This window comes from Jaculus jaculus, chromosome 10 (genome assembly GCF_020740685.1).
Source record: "Jaculus jaculus isolate mJacJac1 chromosome 10, mJacJac1.mat.Y.cur, whole genome shotgun sequence".
Taxonomy (NCBI): Eukaryota; Metazoa; Chordata; class Mammalia; order Rodentia; family Dipodidae; genus Jaculus; species Jaculus jaculus.
In genome coordinates, this window is record NC_059111.1 from 48,899,370 (window position 1) to 48,917,829 (window position 18,460).

At 37.6% G+C, this 18,460-nt stretch overlaps 1 protein-coding gene across 4 annotated transcripts in view; it reads right to left on the reverse strand.

Annotated features, from left to right (window-relative positions):
* Cacna2d1 (calcium voltage-gated channel auxiliary subunit alpha2delta 1) overlaps positions 1-18,460 on the reverse strand; it is a 536,404-nt gene that overhangs the window by 250,303 nt on the left and 267,641 nt on the right. For all 4 annotated transcript variants that reach the window (XM_004662314.3, XM_004662312.3, XM_004662313.3 and 1 more), the window contains exon 4: positions 8,765-8,824. In XM_004662314.3, coding sequence (XP_004662371.1) covers positions 8,765-8,824 — 60 coding nt within the window. The remainder of the gene's footprint in view (positions 1-8,764; positions 8,825-18,460) is intronic.

The following is an 18,460-nucleotide window of genomic DNA, read 5'->3' on the forward strand; positions in this document are numbered from 1 at the left end:
AATGTCAATTACAGTAGTGAATTTTATTTTTGAGGAGTGGTGGGGGAGAAATCATGGTCTTGAAAGATAAGACTGTGTCCTAAATGTAGACAAATATTTTTTTAAATTTTTTTTTGGTTATTTATTTATTTATTTATTTGAGAGCTACAGACACAGAGAGAAAGAGGGAGAGAGAGAGAGAATGGGCGTGCCAGGGCTTCCAGGCACTGCAAATGAACTCCGGACACGTGCGCCCCCTTGTGCATCTGGCTAACGTGGGTCCTGGAGAACTGAGCCTTGAACCGGGGTCCTTAGGCTTCACAGGCAAGCACTTAACCGCTAAGCCATCTCTCCAGCCCAAGACAAATATTTTTTAACAAGAGGTGCTACACAGCAGATAGATGAGGACTTAGGTAGGGAAACATTAGAAAACTGGGAAGTTGGGTGCCAGCTAAGAGAAAGTAGTGTCTGAAGGAAGGAAAATGATTGGTGAGGTGATAAAGCAATGTAATAAGCCCAAGTATCAAGAACAGTTGTGAATACTCATTAGGTTTTGTGGTATGAGCAACAAAGGATTAGAAATGAGATCAGATGGTCTGGATTATGAGCAAAAAGAGGGGGCCCAAACACCTTTGAGGTTTTTTTTTTTTTTTTTTGTATTTGTATAAGACAGCAAAGAAATGTAGCAAAGTAGGAAGTGACAGTGGGTTTTATGTAAAAATATCCATAATTTTTTTATGCTGAAGGAAATGTAAAAATAAAATAAAATAGACCTGTTAGAAAGGATGGATAGCATGGAGCATAAATACATTGATTCTACTGTTTCAGAGGTAGGAAGATGACAAGAAACTAGAGACAAAAGGATAAGTTCTAAAAGGGACCATCTTTAGGAAGCATAGGCCATTCATCTAAAATCCTGTAGAATTTTTCTCATAAGCAGTCAACTCTAGTATTAATGTATAGCTGCATACTTTTTAAAAATTGTAGATGAATACTGTACTAGAATATTCTCTAAGTTATCTTTAAAATGAACAAAGGAACCACAAACAAAGAGCTGGGGAGACAACTCAATGGGTACAGTTTTGCATGCTAGCATGAGGACCTGAGTTGGCATGCTCAGAACACCTGGAAAGGCAGGTGTGCCAGCATTTGTCTGTGATCCCAGGACTCCTGTGATGACAAGGAAGGCAGAGACAGGATATGAAGACCACTTAGACAGGAAAACACAGAAGATCCTTCCTCAAGCAAGGGAAGAGGCAAGGAGAATCTCCCAAAGTTTGTTTTCTGACCTTCATATGAGTGGTGTAATACACCTGCTTCCGCACCCACATACACACATACATGCACAAAGATTTTTAAAAACTTGATTTTAAGCCTGAGAAATCTCCAAAACAGCCTCTGTCTGCTTAGAGATATTTGTTTGGATTAATTCTAGTTGCAGTTTCCTCCCTCAGCATCATGAAGTTCCTTTTCACTATTCTGGACAAACCATGTTCTTCCATTGAAAACAATTTCCTCAGCTCTCAGTCTCCAGTAGCAGTTCTCCTGGGCAGCACTCTGTGCTCAGGGGGGTTCCTCTAGGACCTGCATCCCATAGACTGCATTAGTCACCCGCATCTCATACTTGACTCCTTTCTTTTGAATCTCAAGCTTCACTGAAGAGATTGCTCTAGAAATAAAAGTTTTCAGATCATACCTTCAACCCCTGGAAGAGTCTTAAATATTATTGAAGTGATTAACATTCTGTAATGCCACTAAGCTGAAATTATTCTGTCATTTAATATCAGTCCCTGTAGGAAAATTATCTCAGGATCTGCCACTGTCTATGGTCATAGCACTTTGAATATGCCTGATCTAGAAAATATTATCTTAGGAATTATTGTTGCAAGACTCAGCCCCAAAGTGTCTTCAGAAAATGAAAATAAGCATCAGTATCTGCACCTGCTAACCTCTTGGGTCTAGGAGAGAGTACCCTACAAGAAAATTAACATTTTCAAAAAAGTCTCTAAAGTTACAGGCATTGTTATATTTACATATTAAAACTCAAAAACGGATTTTGGAGGCATATATTCATATAGCAACAGAGTCCTTGATGGTCCACCTGAAATATGACAGCATAGGTTTAGAGTTGGCAAGTTCTTATCCATCATTCTTTATGCATTTATTTATGGGTAATCATCTCATTATATCCCAAGGAAAACAAGTATACAAATAAGAGTTCACTAAGATATTAAAAGGATGAAGTTAAAATAAGAAATAAAGATTCTCTCAACCCCTTCCCCCCCAAAAGGAGTTATTTACCCAGAGATGAGGATTAACTAGTGACAATGCTATTTTCTTCAGGAACTTTGTGTTTCCAGGCCCTGTTTATTAAAGATTGCAAGGGTTGCGAATAGGATCACTCCCCCATGCCTGCAAAGAGTTCGCTTATAAAGCATGTTAAGACCATAGAACCAAAAGATTTTAAATCAATGCATTTATATTCAGAAGAGAATATTCTTTCACCCAAACTGAAGAGATCTTTCAGGTCAAAAAATTGAAGTAAATTTGTATAACTCTCATCACAGAGATCCATAACCATGTCACAGCTGTGGACAAATATATTCCAACAGATAAAAGTGTGGCTCAAGGGCTGGAGAGATACCTTAGCAGTTAAGAAGTGTGCCAGCAAAGCCACAGGACCCAGATTATACTTCCTAGCACCTACATAAATTCAGATGTACAAGGTGGCACATGCATTTGGAGTTTGTTTGCAGTGGCTGAAGGCCCTGGTTTGTTGATTCTTTTTCTCTATCTGCATCTTTCTTCCTCTCTATTTGAAATGAATAAATAATATTTTAAAAATGCAGTTCAAGAAAATTTTCCATTATCTCCTCAATAATATTGACAGTAATGTTTATAAGTAAACACAGATACCCCAATAGTACAAATAATTATTTTTTTTCAATACAATAAATCTGGCAAGCATTGCAGTTTAGCATTATTGGTAATATCTCCCTTCTCATCCCTGAAAGTTTGCATATTAGTGGTGAAGAAAACACAAAGGACAAAAATAAGCATAGCAACATATGTGGAAATTCATAGATCAGTTAAATTAGCAAATCCTACATTGGTCTATCGTAGTCATGAAAATATTGGTGAGAGGGAAATATATCTAAGTAGAGATTAGAAGGACTAATCTGAGACTGAACAAGAAGACATTCTTTAAGAAAAAATCAATAATTGAATATGAGCTGGGCATAAAATTTAGAAAGTGGAAATGGCTGCTAGACAGATTCACAATAGAAAATCTGGAAAATATTAGGTGTACCAGATCATGAGAAGGGTCTGGGATACCCTACAAATAAATGAAGCAAAGAATCATTGAAGATTCTTAAAACTGTAAGTAAAGTGGATGGACATGTTTGGAGACCAACTGTCACAGACATTATGCATTAATTTGTCATTTTTGTACACTTCCTACATATTTTCCTTTTATGATCTAAAAATTAACCCAGCAAGCCTCCATTTCCATACAAACAAGTGGTCTACAAGAAATTGAACAAAATGTATCTTGGGTTGTAGAAGCCAAGACCTCTGTGTTAAAATCTCTGAGTTTTACAGCTGGAATTTGGTACTAGCTAGTCATTAAGCTTATTTTGACCATTCTGTGTGGCTGGGATCATTCTACATCAGCAGCAATATCATAAATTTCTTGGTAATTTTTCTTATTTTCATAATCTCAATCCCAGAATATGGAGGCCTTGAATAATACAGAAATCAAACTTCCATCTCCCCATCTACTCTTAGAAATACCAGCCCTCTTCTAACATCTTTTCCCCTTACTGAGTGGGGGCAAAAGGAAGGAAAGATATTTATGAAGCTCAATTTAGACTTAAATTTGTAGTATCACAGGTGTGTTGGATTTTCATCATGGGTACCTATATGTTTAGATAAAGGCACTTGAAATTAGGCTGACTCTTTTCCATTTAATTGGTTCCCAAATACTGAGGTTAATCAATTTTTCACTATATCCCCTCTTAATCTGTTTTGATGATGATATTTTCTTAAGGCAGATATGTCAATATTCAGTAATAATAATAAAAAAGTTTACCTACATAGCAAAAACTATTGCAAAAACACTAAAATATGCAAATGGTTCAACCAAAGGGATAAACTAAAAAAGAAAGTTGAGCCAGTCTAAAATCATTTTAATAATCTATTAAATTCATTTATACTTTTATGAAGAAAAATGCTTTCTCCACAATTTTACCCATCAAACATAATCTTTAAATGTGGAAGACACATCCCAGGTTATGTTTTTTATATGGTATAAGCAAATATAAATGCAGCATCTTTTCTCATTCTGCATATTATTTGTATTACAATTAGCAAGAGTGATGAAATCCCATGAAATGTATAAGGATAGATAAAATAATACATAAGGCCAGTGCCTATGAATTTTACTCATATAAACACAAAATTTTGAATGGCATAATTCTATAACATTTCAAAATATGATTTTCCAAACAATTTTAACAATTACAGAATTAAAACTATACTGAAGAACTAAAATGGCCTGATTGACACTGATTGTTGAATTGCATGCAACATCACTAGGGGAAAAAAAAATAAAAATCCTCAGCTAATTTATTTTCCCTGTGAAGCTGAAACTAAACAATGTTCTTCAAATGATTTATTTACTCCACAATTTTAAGATGTCTGTACCCATCCTATAGATTAACAAGCTGGCACTAATAAACCATACATAAAGATCCTAGTTATTAAAACACAAATTAGGCACTCCTTATGTTTAATACATGTATAAGTTTAATTAATTTTGCAGGCTTAGTTAGTAACAAAATTACTTGAGTTAGCTAACCACTGCAATGTAAAACAATCAAATGAGATTTCAAGTGCACTTAGAAAAGATCTGTTTGTTGGAAATAACAGCAATTATTTCATGCAGAAAAACTTGGTTTCCAAGCTTTTTTTCCCATATGCCCACCTTCCCTTAATAAAATTATTTGCCCATCCTAAGTGACAATGAATTCCTTCTTATAATATCCATAAGCTGCATGTATATCTGAAAGGCAGCTGGTAGACATAGCTTATTTACAAATATTTGTTTCAACTTATAAATGCAGGAGCACATAAATCTGAATCCACTTTAAGTGTATGCCCTCTGTTCCCTCCATTGATATTATCATAGCACCAGCTTAAACCAACAGAGCTAACAGTCCAGCTGTTCCCTAAATTGTGTATTCAGTTGGGAATTAAAAAGAGTTGAAGGAACATGTGAATTACATGAGTCCCTTGTTGTAGACAGCATATTAATACTTTGCCTTTTGTTCTTGTTTATGATATATCCCCGCATTACTCAGAAGGAAATGTTAATCAACCTTTCCTCTTGGTGATATTAAAACTCTACCTTCTTATACTTTAGGGAAGAAGCAGAATATTCCATTTATTTTTGAAATATTAATGTACCTTTTAGGAAACTATTTCTTTCTTCTAAATCATTTCAGTGCTAAATTACTAAGGGGGAATAAAGAAGTATGGCACTGGTGAAAATAGTTAAATACCCTAAAAGATAAAGGGATTGATAATTTTTTTAATTAATTATTTATTTGAGAGTGACAGACACAGAGAGAAAGACAGATAGAGGGGGAGAGAGAGAATGGGTGCGCCAGGGCTTCCAGCCTCTGCAAACGAACTCCAGACGCGTGCGCCCCCTTGTGCATCTGGCTAACGTGGGACCTGGGGAACCGAGCCTCGAACCGGGGTCCTTAGGCTTCACAGGCAAGCGCTTAACCACTAAGCCATCTCTCCAGCCCGGGATTGAGAAATTTAAGTGCAGGAACTTTAGGAATATAGTACTATTTAACTTCTAATTAATGAGTTTTAAATGTTTGGTCAAAATATCAACAAAACTAGCAAGCATTTTTGTTGTTCTTTCAAAGTAGAGACTTAACATTGATTGTGGGATAATCTAGCCTCAAAGTATGGATTAACTTGTTCTATCTATGAACTAATGCACTCTTGACTTTTGTCAGAAAAAAATAGTGACAATTGATGTTATTTTTGATGATTTTTGCTCAGGTACCATGCCGTGGGTATAAAAATCATCAAAATATCAATGTTCTATCATTGCAAGGTATATCAAAGGGAGATATGATGTATGGATGCCATGGAAATAAATTGAAAACTGGAAACATCAACTCTCATTGTGCAAACTTTATGAGCTATGTGTCCTAAGAGCTACATGCATACATCTTCAAAGAAAGGTAGGCAGGAACAATGAATTGATAGAACTTCAATTTGTTTTCCTTTCAACACTCTCATATGATGTCAGCCACTATAAACCACAAATAAACTCTAAGGTAACCCAAAGGGAAATTAGAATCAAAATTTGTTTAAGAATTCTCCCACACAGTGATATTTGACAAGAAAGTCTAAATCTGTATAGGGGAGGGAGGTAAAGCATTTACTCTCTACTGAAGTATATAAGATTTAGTAGTGTTTTTATGTCATTGTGGGACCCATTTGTTATCTTGCATGACATATCCTAAATAATACTGCAACTTACACACAGGAACTGAGGGTATAAACTATGAGTCACAATTCAGGGTAAAATATTTTATTGTGATAACATATTGCAATAATAAAGCTTTAGAATGCCAGTGAATCCTAACTTAATTGTCTTCTGTTCTGGAAATAAGCAAGATAAATTAAATGCTAGAGAGTAACAGCTAAGACACATTGTGTGTTGTATTTTAAGTAATGGCCACCCATCATTTCTGTAAAGAGATAAAATGCCACTGTAAAACAATAACTTAGTTTGAATACGACAGTTATTATGGAGCATACAATAGAGCTAAGAAAGGAAACCTTATGTCTAGAAAGTGGTAAATAATATCTAAGGAAACATTAATTACACAAAAGGCATTATAATAAATCTACATTCCCACTTACTCATTTCCAATGACAAAATGATATATCAAATGGCCATAATGAAAAGAATTTTTTAGAGCTATGTATATTTTTGTATTATAGGGTGGTTTTCGTGTAACCATAATGACCATGTGAACTCTCCTAATTACTAAAGGTTCAAATTTAATCAGAATCAGGCATATGGCAAAAATTCTATGCTTTCCATGTATAATATTACACTTGCCACCATCTGCAGAGCAAAGGAGGGAAGCAACTTGAGGTTAATGAACCAGAAGGAGGTTTGGATGAATTGTCTTTCTGATGTGTTTGAGAGACAGAATTTTATTTTCATTTCATCTAAAAGTAACACTGTAAACCTTTCATTTAAAAAGTTGGCAATGCATTATCAATGTGAAAGGAGCTTATAATTTATACTTGTTCACAGATCTTTTTCTTTATATATTATAGGAGACAAATGGACCTCTATTAGCATGACAAGCAATTGTGGAAAAAGTCTATACCTACAAAATATCAACTCAGGCAATATAAGTTTTCTGGAAAAAATTAAACATGATGACAGTAGTTGAATAAAGTCTTTATTTAATAGACTCCTATAAATTGGTTGGTGCAATAAACAGCATCAGTTCACCAAGCATTGACGCTTACTCCATTATTTCATGGGGGTGGATGATATTATTAAAATTACTTTCCTTTCATAGAAAACAAACAAAAAAGGAAAGTGTTGACACTTAAACCTATCTAGCATTTCATTGAAGCACAACTTTCTGAACTTTATCACCCCACTAAAGAAATATATTTTTAAGTTATATGTATGTGTGTGTGTGTGTACATGCATTTGTGTTCCATGGCTTCCAGACTTGCTTGCTGCTGCTACAAACAAACACCACTTGGGCTTTATGTGGGTGGCTCATGAATTAAACCAGGACTAACTGGCTTTGTAATCAAGCTCCTTTATAATCTAAACCATCTCCCCAGTGTGAACTTTTTCAAAAGCACTTAGAAATAATATATTAGGACAGTATGATAGCAACTCCCACCCTAGATCTTTTTGAAAATAAGAACATGGTGTTGGAAGACATTATATCCCCTAAATGAGTCATAATTAACTTTTTAAATGATTAGAAACTGAAGAGATTTCTATTATAAATAAATAAATTACAAGAATTTTAGCTGGTTTATAAGGACAATTTCTTTTCACTGTGCCTCTTGGTTGTAAGGGGCAGACAGGTGATGAAAAGTCCAACCTTATTATAAGAGAATTTCTGCTATGTGAATAACTAAACCAGTAGCCCTCAGTATATAAAGCAAGGTCTTCAAAGGAAATCATGAAAAAACAAACAAACAAACAAACAAACAAAAAAAACCACCAAAACACTGCCAGCTGGCATTTCTAAAAGAAGCCACAAATAAAAAAAAAACACTCTAGCCAAAGTGAAGCAAGTAAACCTTTAAAACACTTAATACATTCATGTTTATATTGCCATGAGACAAATGTGAAATGCATGCCACTTTTTACAAAAGCAAAATAATGCAGTGCAACCTGTTTGAATTATCACATTCAATTTAACTTGAAAATTATAATCATTACTATCTTAATGTATTTTCAAATACCTTAAAGAATGGGAGAAAACTTGAATAGATTTTGCTCATTCTTTTTATAGTGTTCATAAGCAAGAACATTTCAACTTATTTAATAGGTCCCCCCCCCACACACAAAAAAAAAATGTGGTAGTTTTCATTCCAGTAGTACTGTAAAATTCCATCACTAAAAAGATCTAAATGTGGTCAAAGTTATGCAAACAACAAAAATATAAATTTACTTAAATGAAGTGATTTTTAAAGAGGTTCTTACTGCAAAATCCTCCCTCCACTGGTGGGCTGCTTGAACTTTTTCTGCCTCTAGAGCCAGGCGCTGAAAAAGAAACAGAAAATCTTAGAATTCAAATGACCACAAGAACATGTAATTATAATACAAAGTGCTCTGGTTCTTGAAACAATTATGAAGGCATAAAGAGCAGTAGATACTCCTTATTTACAATTTATAAACTCCAAGTCATTTAGGGATATAACCTACTAAAGTTGATGTATGAATAGTACTCTTCAAAAATGTATGAACCTATTATTCTTGAATAATAGAGTTTACTACCTCTGTACTTCTCAGCAGTGAGTGCTTTCTGTCCTTGAGTAATATCCAACATTTGGAAAACAAATTATAATTAAAACAACAAGTTAGGGATGGAGAGATGGCTTAGAGGCTAAGGTGCTTGCCTACAAAGCCAGTGGACCCAGGTTTGATTCCCTGGTACCATGTGAGCCAGATGCAACAGGGGGCACATGCATCTGGATTTCGTTTGCAGCAGTTGGAGGCCCTGGCATGACCATTTTCTCTATGTCTTTCTCTACTTGCCTACTTCTCTCTCTCTCAAATAAATAAATATAAATAAAACTTTTTAAAACACACAGCATGTTATTTCATTAGAATCCTGTTTTAGTAGGTAGTACTTTAGTGTAAGTCATAGCAAGTGGAAAGGAAATGATGTTGAAAGTCTAATAGATATGTGCTAAGCAAGTGGCCACTTTCATAACAAAGGCATGTTTACATGTTATCAACAGCCTCAAACAATAACCCCTTCTTTGCTGATGACATTCTTAAGATGTGTCAAGTATGCCACAATTACAGCAATTGCCATAGTCACCAGTTTCCAGAGCAAAAAGAAAAATGGCTTCAAGCTGTAAGATAATTTTCCTAGGGGGAAACTAGATAAAATCAACTTTATCAAACACATATACACACTCGCTCATGTAAACAAGAATTTTATTAAGTAATGGCATTTGTTGCAAGAATCTGAAACATTTTGCAAATCTGAAGGGAAGAAGTTATATGTATAAATTAAAAGAAATATATTTTAAGTTGCTAAATGTTATTTCCTTGCTTGAAATCTAAAATTAAATACTCATGAAAAATACAATACTGTTATAATTTTTGCCTATAAAGAAATAAAGGAAACTTTTATCAGATTTCAAGAAAAATCCAAATTCTGAGTTTTGAGTTTCTCATTCTTATACTAGTAGTCACCAATAGAGCTGCAAAAAAACAGTTGGTCATTACGTAGAGAAAACTATCATGTCTTCCAGACACCTCAAAGCTCTAATTGACTTCTATTCCAGTCAGGTGACATTTAAAAAAAGCCAATAGTCCACCTCTACATGCCACAGACAAATTGCATTAAGACTAATAAAATCCTTATCTAATAAAATGTGAATATTTTCATGGTAGATTAGTTCAGTCTGCACAGCTGTATATCTATATATCTAGTAACAACAGATTACTTCCAAAAGGAAAGAAAAGTCCCTTTATTAAATATGCAGTAGAGTCCATAAGGTAACTAGTGAAGTATGAACACGATTGAAGGTCACTGATGATCGATCCCTGCTTCATAATGTACAACCTATACAACCAGGAGCCAAAGCTGCAGAGCTATGAGCAATGCTTAAAAGAATGGGATCAGATGTGGCTCTGTGCTCAGTGGAGACATAACATGCTGAAGTGCCCGGAAGGTCACCTAACACATAAATCTTGTAAAGTTACTATCTGGTAAAGAACCAGTACATACCATTGTCCCCTCATGTTCAAAAAAAGTCGGTCAACCTAGGCATGTAAATCTAGGCATGGAATCTGTCCTGGAGACTTTAGAAAATATGTAAAACAGCATTCTGGAAGCTGAGTCAGAAGGACTACTGCAAATTTTAGACAAGCCTGGGCTATTCAGAAAGATTGTGTCTTAAAAAAAAAATCAATCCCTATGGGGACTGTCACTAGAAATACATGATGGGAAAGGCACAGTAACTTTGGGTTTTCAGAAAAATAGGACTGATTGAGGGTTTAATCAATCAACATCATGTGTGTGTGTATGTGTGTGTGTGTTCGTCCAACAAGCCCAAGCATTGGGCACACAGCATTCTCAGATGAGCAGTCACCTGTGCCCAGGAGTCCCAGCCCATGTCCTACATCAGAGGTCATGAGAACTGAGAACCAGATGGTTCCCTAAAGTGATCATAGTGGTCACTCCCTCAGGACCACTTGCCAACCACAACTGATGTAACTGATGTGGTCATCCACCAGGCTGAACCTTGACTGTTTAACTATGCATACCTCTTGCCTGCCTCCCCCCCCCCCAACCTGCAGCACTTTTTCTGCTTTAATCCAAATCCCATTTCTGTCCCCTGGAGGTGGCTTGGATCCACTATAACTCTTTATGCATTCCTCTCCACAAGGAGGCTACATTGACAACTCTGCTCTCTGTTTGCACTGTTGCTCCTCCTCTTTCTAACTGGCATATTGGGAATGTATGGCTGAGTTTTCTGGAGTTGACAGAATCTATTCTTTTGCTCTAAGAATCATGGTTATAATACTTATCATAAAGATGTGATACTTCATTCTGCTTATGTCATGATATTGCAGATAAGGTAATTAAATTGTTCTATTTTAAATTTATGTGCAAAACTCAGTATGAATGGTTAGTATAGACAGATCTATGATAGCTATAGTAGATGACAGATGTGTTAACAATACACAGAACCCTACATTACTATTGGTTTGAACATTTATTATACAAAATCACTTTAAAGATAATTGTAAGCATTCAGCTTTTCTCCTACATTTTATTTAAGTAATTTTTAATTTTGCATTCTTATTATTATATTTTATTTAGCACACAGAATTTGAGATATGAATTCAGCACTTCAACATGTAAACAAAGGGATCAAGTTTTAAAGCAGACTAGATCCTATATCTTCTGACTCCTATGTCCATGCTCATGATACAAGGACATTTTTACTTCCCATTAAACCCACCAAGTAATGTGACTATAAGGCACGAATGAAGATCTTACAAGACCAATGCCAAACCACTGTCATAAATCTATTTATTTCAAGTTAGATGAAAGAACAAAAACGAAAACAAAAGGTGGAAATCATGAAATAGGTTAAATTGGGAACTATTTTTACAATAATCTTGCCTGAAATCCAAGCATCTTATTGCTAATTAGTGAAAAAGCATTTAGTGTGCAGTAAATCGAAAACAGAAGCACGTACATGAATACATGTGAAACAAGCACATACACACACAGCCAGAAAATAGCAGCTAATCAGATCTGAGAAACAGAAAGACCCTTAGAGGACTATCTATCTATTTCTGCCCAGCATTCACATTTTATCATACCTGCATCTTGTCCACTAGTATTGAAGTGACAGATGGCATGATGTCAAATTAAAGCAGTCTAGTTATAATGTATAGAGACAATTCTATCATTATGATGCAGAATATCCCAATATATTTTCTTTTAGGAAACAACAGTTCTGCCAACTTTTAATCTGCGTGATGATTTATCTATAAATTAATTGTAAGCTAGAGATTTTTACAGTTTACAAAACAATTATAGGGAATTTTTTTAAAAGAACTTTGAGAGAAACCCATCAGGGCATAAATGGCCATTCATTAGATTGCACTGACATTGACACATCTTATATATAATCTTATATATACTCTTCGTGTTCTCTTAGATACAAAATTCAAACAAATTGAAATTAAAACAATGTCTTTGGCTAATGCATAACATGATTTTTCATTTTATTAAAAAGTAACAGATGTAGAACTTCTGGTCAAGATGGCATCTGCATAACCTTGCCGCAACTTCCAGGGAAGAAGAGGGAAGGCATTAAGGGGTACACTGGGTCTTTTAGGGTAGAGCAATCTCTAGTAGATCACCAGTGGGAGGGTGCATAGGGACAAAAAAGGGAATCTATTGATTCCCATGCTCTCGGGGAACCACCAGTCCCCCAATTCCACCAATCAGCTGTCCTAGCCAGACTGCCAGCCCCAGGCTACTCCCGCACTAACTGCATGCCAGGAGAGCCAGGCCAGTAGTTTCACCTGTGCCAAGGTCACAAGCAAGCCCCATATGCCCCTGCCCACCAGCACATCTTGGATCCTTTCTGCTCCGCACCCTCCCTCCCCGCCACCCCTGCCCCCACATCAGACACTATCCACTCTACCCCCGCATTCCCATGTAAATTTGCACCCGCTCCATTTGGCCCCACCTCCCCCACCTGCACAATGTCGGATGAGCGAATCACCTATGAGTTCCAACGCCCTCCGTTCGCAGCCCCCCACTTCAGACCCTTCCACTACAGCCCACCTCACCACAATTTGGACCGCTCCACTCCAACCTACCCATGCCTCCCCACGTTGGACTTGCTGTGCTCCACTCTGCACTACTCACATCAGACCCACACCACATGGCCCCGCCTCCATGTGGTTTTGGATATACTCCACTCAACCCCAACCTCCCCACCACCGTGACTTTAGACCCGGCACCACCCCCACGACTTTGGACCTGCTCTGCCTCACCCCCACTTCAGCCTCAGTCCCATGGGCTTGGTCCCTACCCAGGCGCTACTTCAGACCCTCTCTGCTCCCCCCCCCCCCCCCGCACCTTACTTCCGAACAATCTGCTTCAACCTGCCCACCCCTGGACATCAGGCAGGCTCTGCTTCATTCCCCCCATCCCACTTCAGACCTGCTCTGCTGAATCCTGCACCCCATCTTTGGACATGCTTGCTCAAGCTCACTCCCACCACTTCAACCTGCTTCGCTTGTCCCCACCCCTACACAACTTTGGACCCACTCCGCTCAAACCTGGCCCCCCACCCCAACTGCCGCCCTACCCCACTTGGCCCTGCCCACCCCATGACTTTGGACCACCTTGGCCCAGTCAGCACACCTTAGACCTACCGGCTGGGCCCTGTCCCCATGCCAGCGCTACTTCAGATGCTCTTTGCTGTGCCCCACTGTCACATCAAGACTTAAAAGGTAATACAAAAAACCTACCCCAGAATAAGAGTCAAGGACCAGATGGCTTCTCAGCTGAAATCTATCAAACCTTCATGGAAGAACTTGAAATAAATCTTTCTAAAACTGTGCCACACCATTGGAGAACAAGAAAAGCTCCCCAACTCCTATGAAGCTATTATCACCCTACTACCAAAGCCAGGCAGAGATGCCATAAGAAAAGAAAACTACAGGCCTGTTTCCCTGATGAACTTGGACACAAAGACTGAACAAAATCCTCACAAACCGAATCCAACAACACATCAAAAACATTATCCACCTTCATCAAGTAGGCTTCATCCCAGATCCCAGGGGTGGTTAAACATACATAAATCTGTCAATGTAATACGCCACATAAACAAGGTTAAACACAAAAAACACATGATCATTTCAATAGATGCAGAAAAGGCCTGTGACAAAATACAATGTCACTTCATGATCAACACATTGGAGAGAATTGGCATGGTCGGTGTATATCTTAACACAATAAAGACCATATACAAAGCTCCTAAACCTCAAGTAATACTTAATGGACAGAGACTGAAGGAATTCCCAGTGATATCAGGAATAAGACAGGGGTGTCCACTCTCATCTCTGCTCTTCAATATAGTACTTGAAGTCCTAGCTCAAGCAATAAGACAGAAGAAAGAAATGGAATGGATACAATTTGGAAAGGAAAAAGTTAAGTTGGCGTTATTCACACATGATATGATTCTATATGTAAGAGACTCTAGAGCCTCCATTCCAAAACTCTTAAAGGTGAAAAGCTACTTCATCAAAGAAGGTTACAAAATCAATGCACAAAAATCAGGACCCTTTCTATATGCAAATGACAAAGATACAGAAAAAGAAATAAGTGACAATGTCCCATTTTCAATAGCAACAAAATAATAAAATAACTTGGAATAACATTAACCAATTAAATGAAAGATCTATACAATGAAAACATAAAAACATTCAAGAAAGAAATTGAGAAGGACTTGAGAAAGTGGAAAGACCTCCCATGTTCCTGGATAGGCAGAATTAACATTGTGAAAATGGTAATCCTACCAAAAGCAATATACAAATTTAATGCAATTTCAATCAAAATTCCAACATTGTTCTTCCTAGAGATAGAAAAAATGATCTCAGAATTCATATGGAAAGGCAGAAGGCCTCAGATATACAAGCATATCCTCAGCAAAAGAAAAACCTCTGGAGGCATCACCATACCTGAAAAGTTTCTTCACAGACAAACATACAATAAGCAGAGCCAATAGATTACCCCCAGAATGTGAGAAAATATTTGCTAAATATCTAACTTACAGAGGCCTAATCTCTAGAATCTACAAAGAACTCAAAAACCTAAACATTAAAAGTCAAACAACCCACTCACAAAATGGGGCAAAGAACTGGACAGGCAGTTCATAGAAGAAGAAATACAAATGGCAAACACACACTTAAGAAAATGTTTAACATCCTCACAATGCACAACACATACACCCCAACAAGGAGGGTCCCTGTGGATGGGGGAGGACAGGGAGGAGGCTAACAATAGTACCAACTTGGCTGTATTCACTGAGTACAAAAATAAAAAAAAAAAAAAAACAATAAAAAGTAACAGATGTAAATAGCAGATTTATCCAAGAGAAATATGCATTGTTATGTGATTAGTGTTCCATTTTAACACCTAATAAGGATTAGGCAGTTACTGTACTGTGCTTATATTGACAATCTAATTATCACTGTAATTAGTTTACTTATTTTCATCAAAATGTTATTGGCATATAAAAAGATACTTGTCTGAATGATTTAATAATAGGAAAATGGCTGTATGAACACCCTTCTATGCTTTGAAGAAATATTCCCTGGAACTATCAATCACTTTGAAGTTCACAATAATGGGCAGGCACTCTGCTATCTGGCAAACCCAGTTTCTTGTAATGATGCTACTTTCTTCTAACAGTGATTTTCAGAATTTTAGTTTAATGTTGTTGTTGTGTGTGTTGCATTCCTGTGTATATGCATGTTTGTATGTGTGTGGACACATATTGGCATGTATGGGCGCATACAGGTGTGCATATGTAGACCAGTAGTAAACATTGGCTGTCTCTTCAATCAGTTCTACTTTATTTTCTTTAAGACAGATTTTCTCTTAATGAAACATGAACTCACTGACTCATCTAGCCTGGCTAAGCCGAAAACCCTGGAATCCATGTCCCTTTCCATTACAGGCCAGTACCACTACTCCCCCATTTTCTGTTCATGTTGAGGATCTTAATTCAGATCGACACACTTGCATAGAAAGTACCTTGGCAACTGAGCAATCACTTCAGCTCTCTAACTATGCAACACATTAAACTCTTTCCTATCTCTTGGACATTTATGTACCTTATACATATGTTTAGCCAAATATATATATTTAAAATCCATAAACTTGTGCTTCCATGTCAACCTTACACATCTGGCTCAATACAACAGACTATCTTAGAACTATAATCACTGTGGAGCACATGTTCCACATGTTCCTATGAATGACATGAATATAAAGTCCTTAATTTCCTGTGCACTGAATCGTGCAGAAAAGCTCATATGCATAAAACAGTGTTGAAGTACACACTTGCAAGCAATTCTTGCTAGAAAGCATTGATTCTTTGTTTTGGTTCACAGGTAACTAAATGCAGGATGAAAAACTAACATCTCTTCTGTATTTGTCATCATCATCATTATTATTATTGTTGTTGTTGTTGTTATTATTTGTTTATTAAATTTCATTAAAGTCACAGAGATGTCATTGTCCTAAACCTGCAGCAATTCTGGATTCCAGGAAGAACAAAACCTCACAGGACTGACTCCTGTCCAGATAAAGACAGCTTCCATGATGATAAGACCACACTCTGGAACAGAAGCCAGCATCTTGGAGGAAGATCTTGGGAGATAACAGGGATAAAAGCTTACTGGACTACCTTGCAGAAACAGAACTGAGACAAAGATCAACCAAACCAGGCCTTCACCAGGACTCCATAATCATGCTGAACTCTCATTCCCTTGTCTCAATTCTTCCTTTGTCAATGACGTGAAGAACTTGGGGTCACTTCACCCTTTTATCTGTCCCTCTATGTGGCCATAGTATTTCTCCCTCTCTGTAAAAATTTATCACCATGGGTGGCTGAGCCTAGATTACTGGGGTTATAATATAATGTGAAAACACACTCATCTCAGGTACTCACAATGTGGGTTTAATATGGTTTAATTTTGTTCTATTCACTTTATATTTTTTGTCATAAATGAAATGAAAAGGAGGAATCATAGGGATCTGTTTTTCTGTCCTTATGTTCTCAGGGGACTGAGTGTAGGTATGCAATGTGACAGTTTTAGCACTATTGAAGCGGATGGACATGTTGAACACCTCAACAGAGAGAACAGAATACCACAATAAACCTCATTATCAGATACTATTTCAAAGGAAATTCTCCCTGGTCTTTCCAATAACATTAAACAAGGCAGTTAGTTTAAATTCATATAAACATGGATGTATACTGAAATTCTTTCTAAGCCTTTGAAGAATTTATTTTAGTATGAGCATTTCACTGTGAAAACCTTAACATTCACAGAGATTGCTCTATATTTTTAAACCCCATTGATTATTCCTGCATATTATTTAAAATGTGCTTAGAAAGAAACATTATTGCTATTCCACTAAAAGTTCTATTTACTTAAAAAGAGCCAAGCCAGAACCTGGAACTTAAGTAATCAAGATTAATTAACATTGACATGTTTCAATATGAGCTAATCAAGCTTTGTGCCTGGAATCCTGACTGGAAGGAAAAGTATTATTACAAGAAATGGTTTGTTGTCTTGGTATATAACTAGAAGCAAGGCTACTTGGGGTAATGACAGAAGAAGATCATTTATTTGAGACCAGCCTAGGCAAAATAAAAAAATAAAAATAAAAAACTGTTTCAAAAAGAACATTATTCAAAACAGAGGCTGGGGACTTCCAGTTAAGATGGCGGCGTAGGTACCATGCCAAAGCAGCCTGGGGGGAAAAAAGACCAAAAAACCTCAGCAAAATACACACTTTTACTAAAAAGTGAGGTGTAGAGGAAACTGAAGCAGCAGGGGAGAAGTAGGAGAGATCCAGAGCCCGCACAGGCGGGCAAAAGCTGCCCCGGCAGCTCCTCCAACCACGTCGGCAGCGGGGCACACGAGAAAGCCGCCAGACTCAGCTCCAGCCGCAGGAAAAGCCAGGTGCGGGAGCTTCCACTCACACCGCGCGCTCTCCGTAACTCAGTAAACATGAAGGGAGAGCGACAGTGAGCAGCGGAGGAGCAGAAGGCGAGGTAGAAGAACACGTGGAGCAGTGAGAGAACCGGAGCAGCCGCGGCTCCCTCCCCTGCCCCACCGCCTGAGCCCAGCTCCAGCGAACAGAGCAGTATCCCGGGACCCGGCCACGCCAACTTGAGCCGACAGAGGGACCCAAGCAGGAGCAGAGTTCAGCAGCAACATCAGCAGCTCCGGAACCAGTACCAGCGGCCCCAGCAGGAGCAGACCCAGGAGCGGCAGCAGAGGCAGACCCAGGAGCGGCAACAACAGCAGACCCAGAAGCAGCAGCAGTTCCAGCAGCAGGGGTGCTGATCTGCAGGGCCAAAGTAGCCAGACTTGGTTTGCCCCACAGGA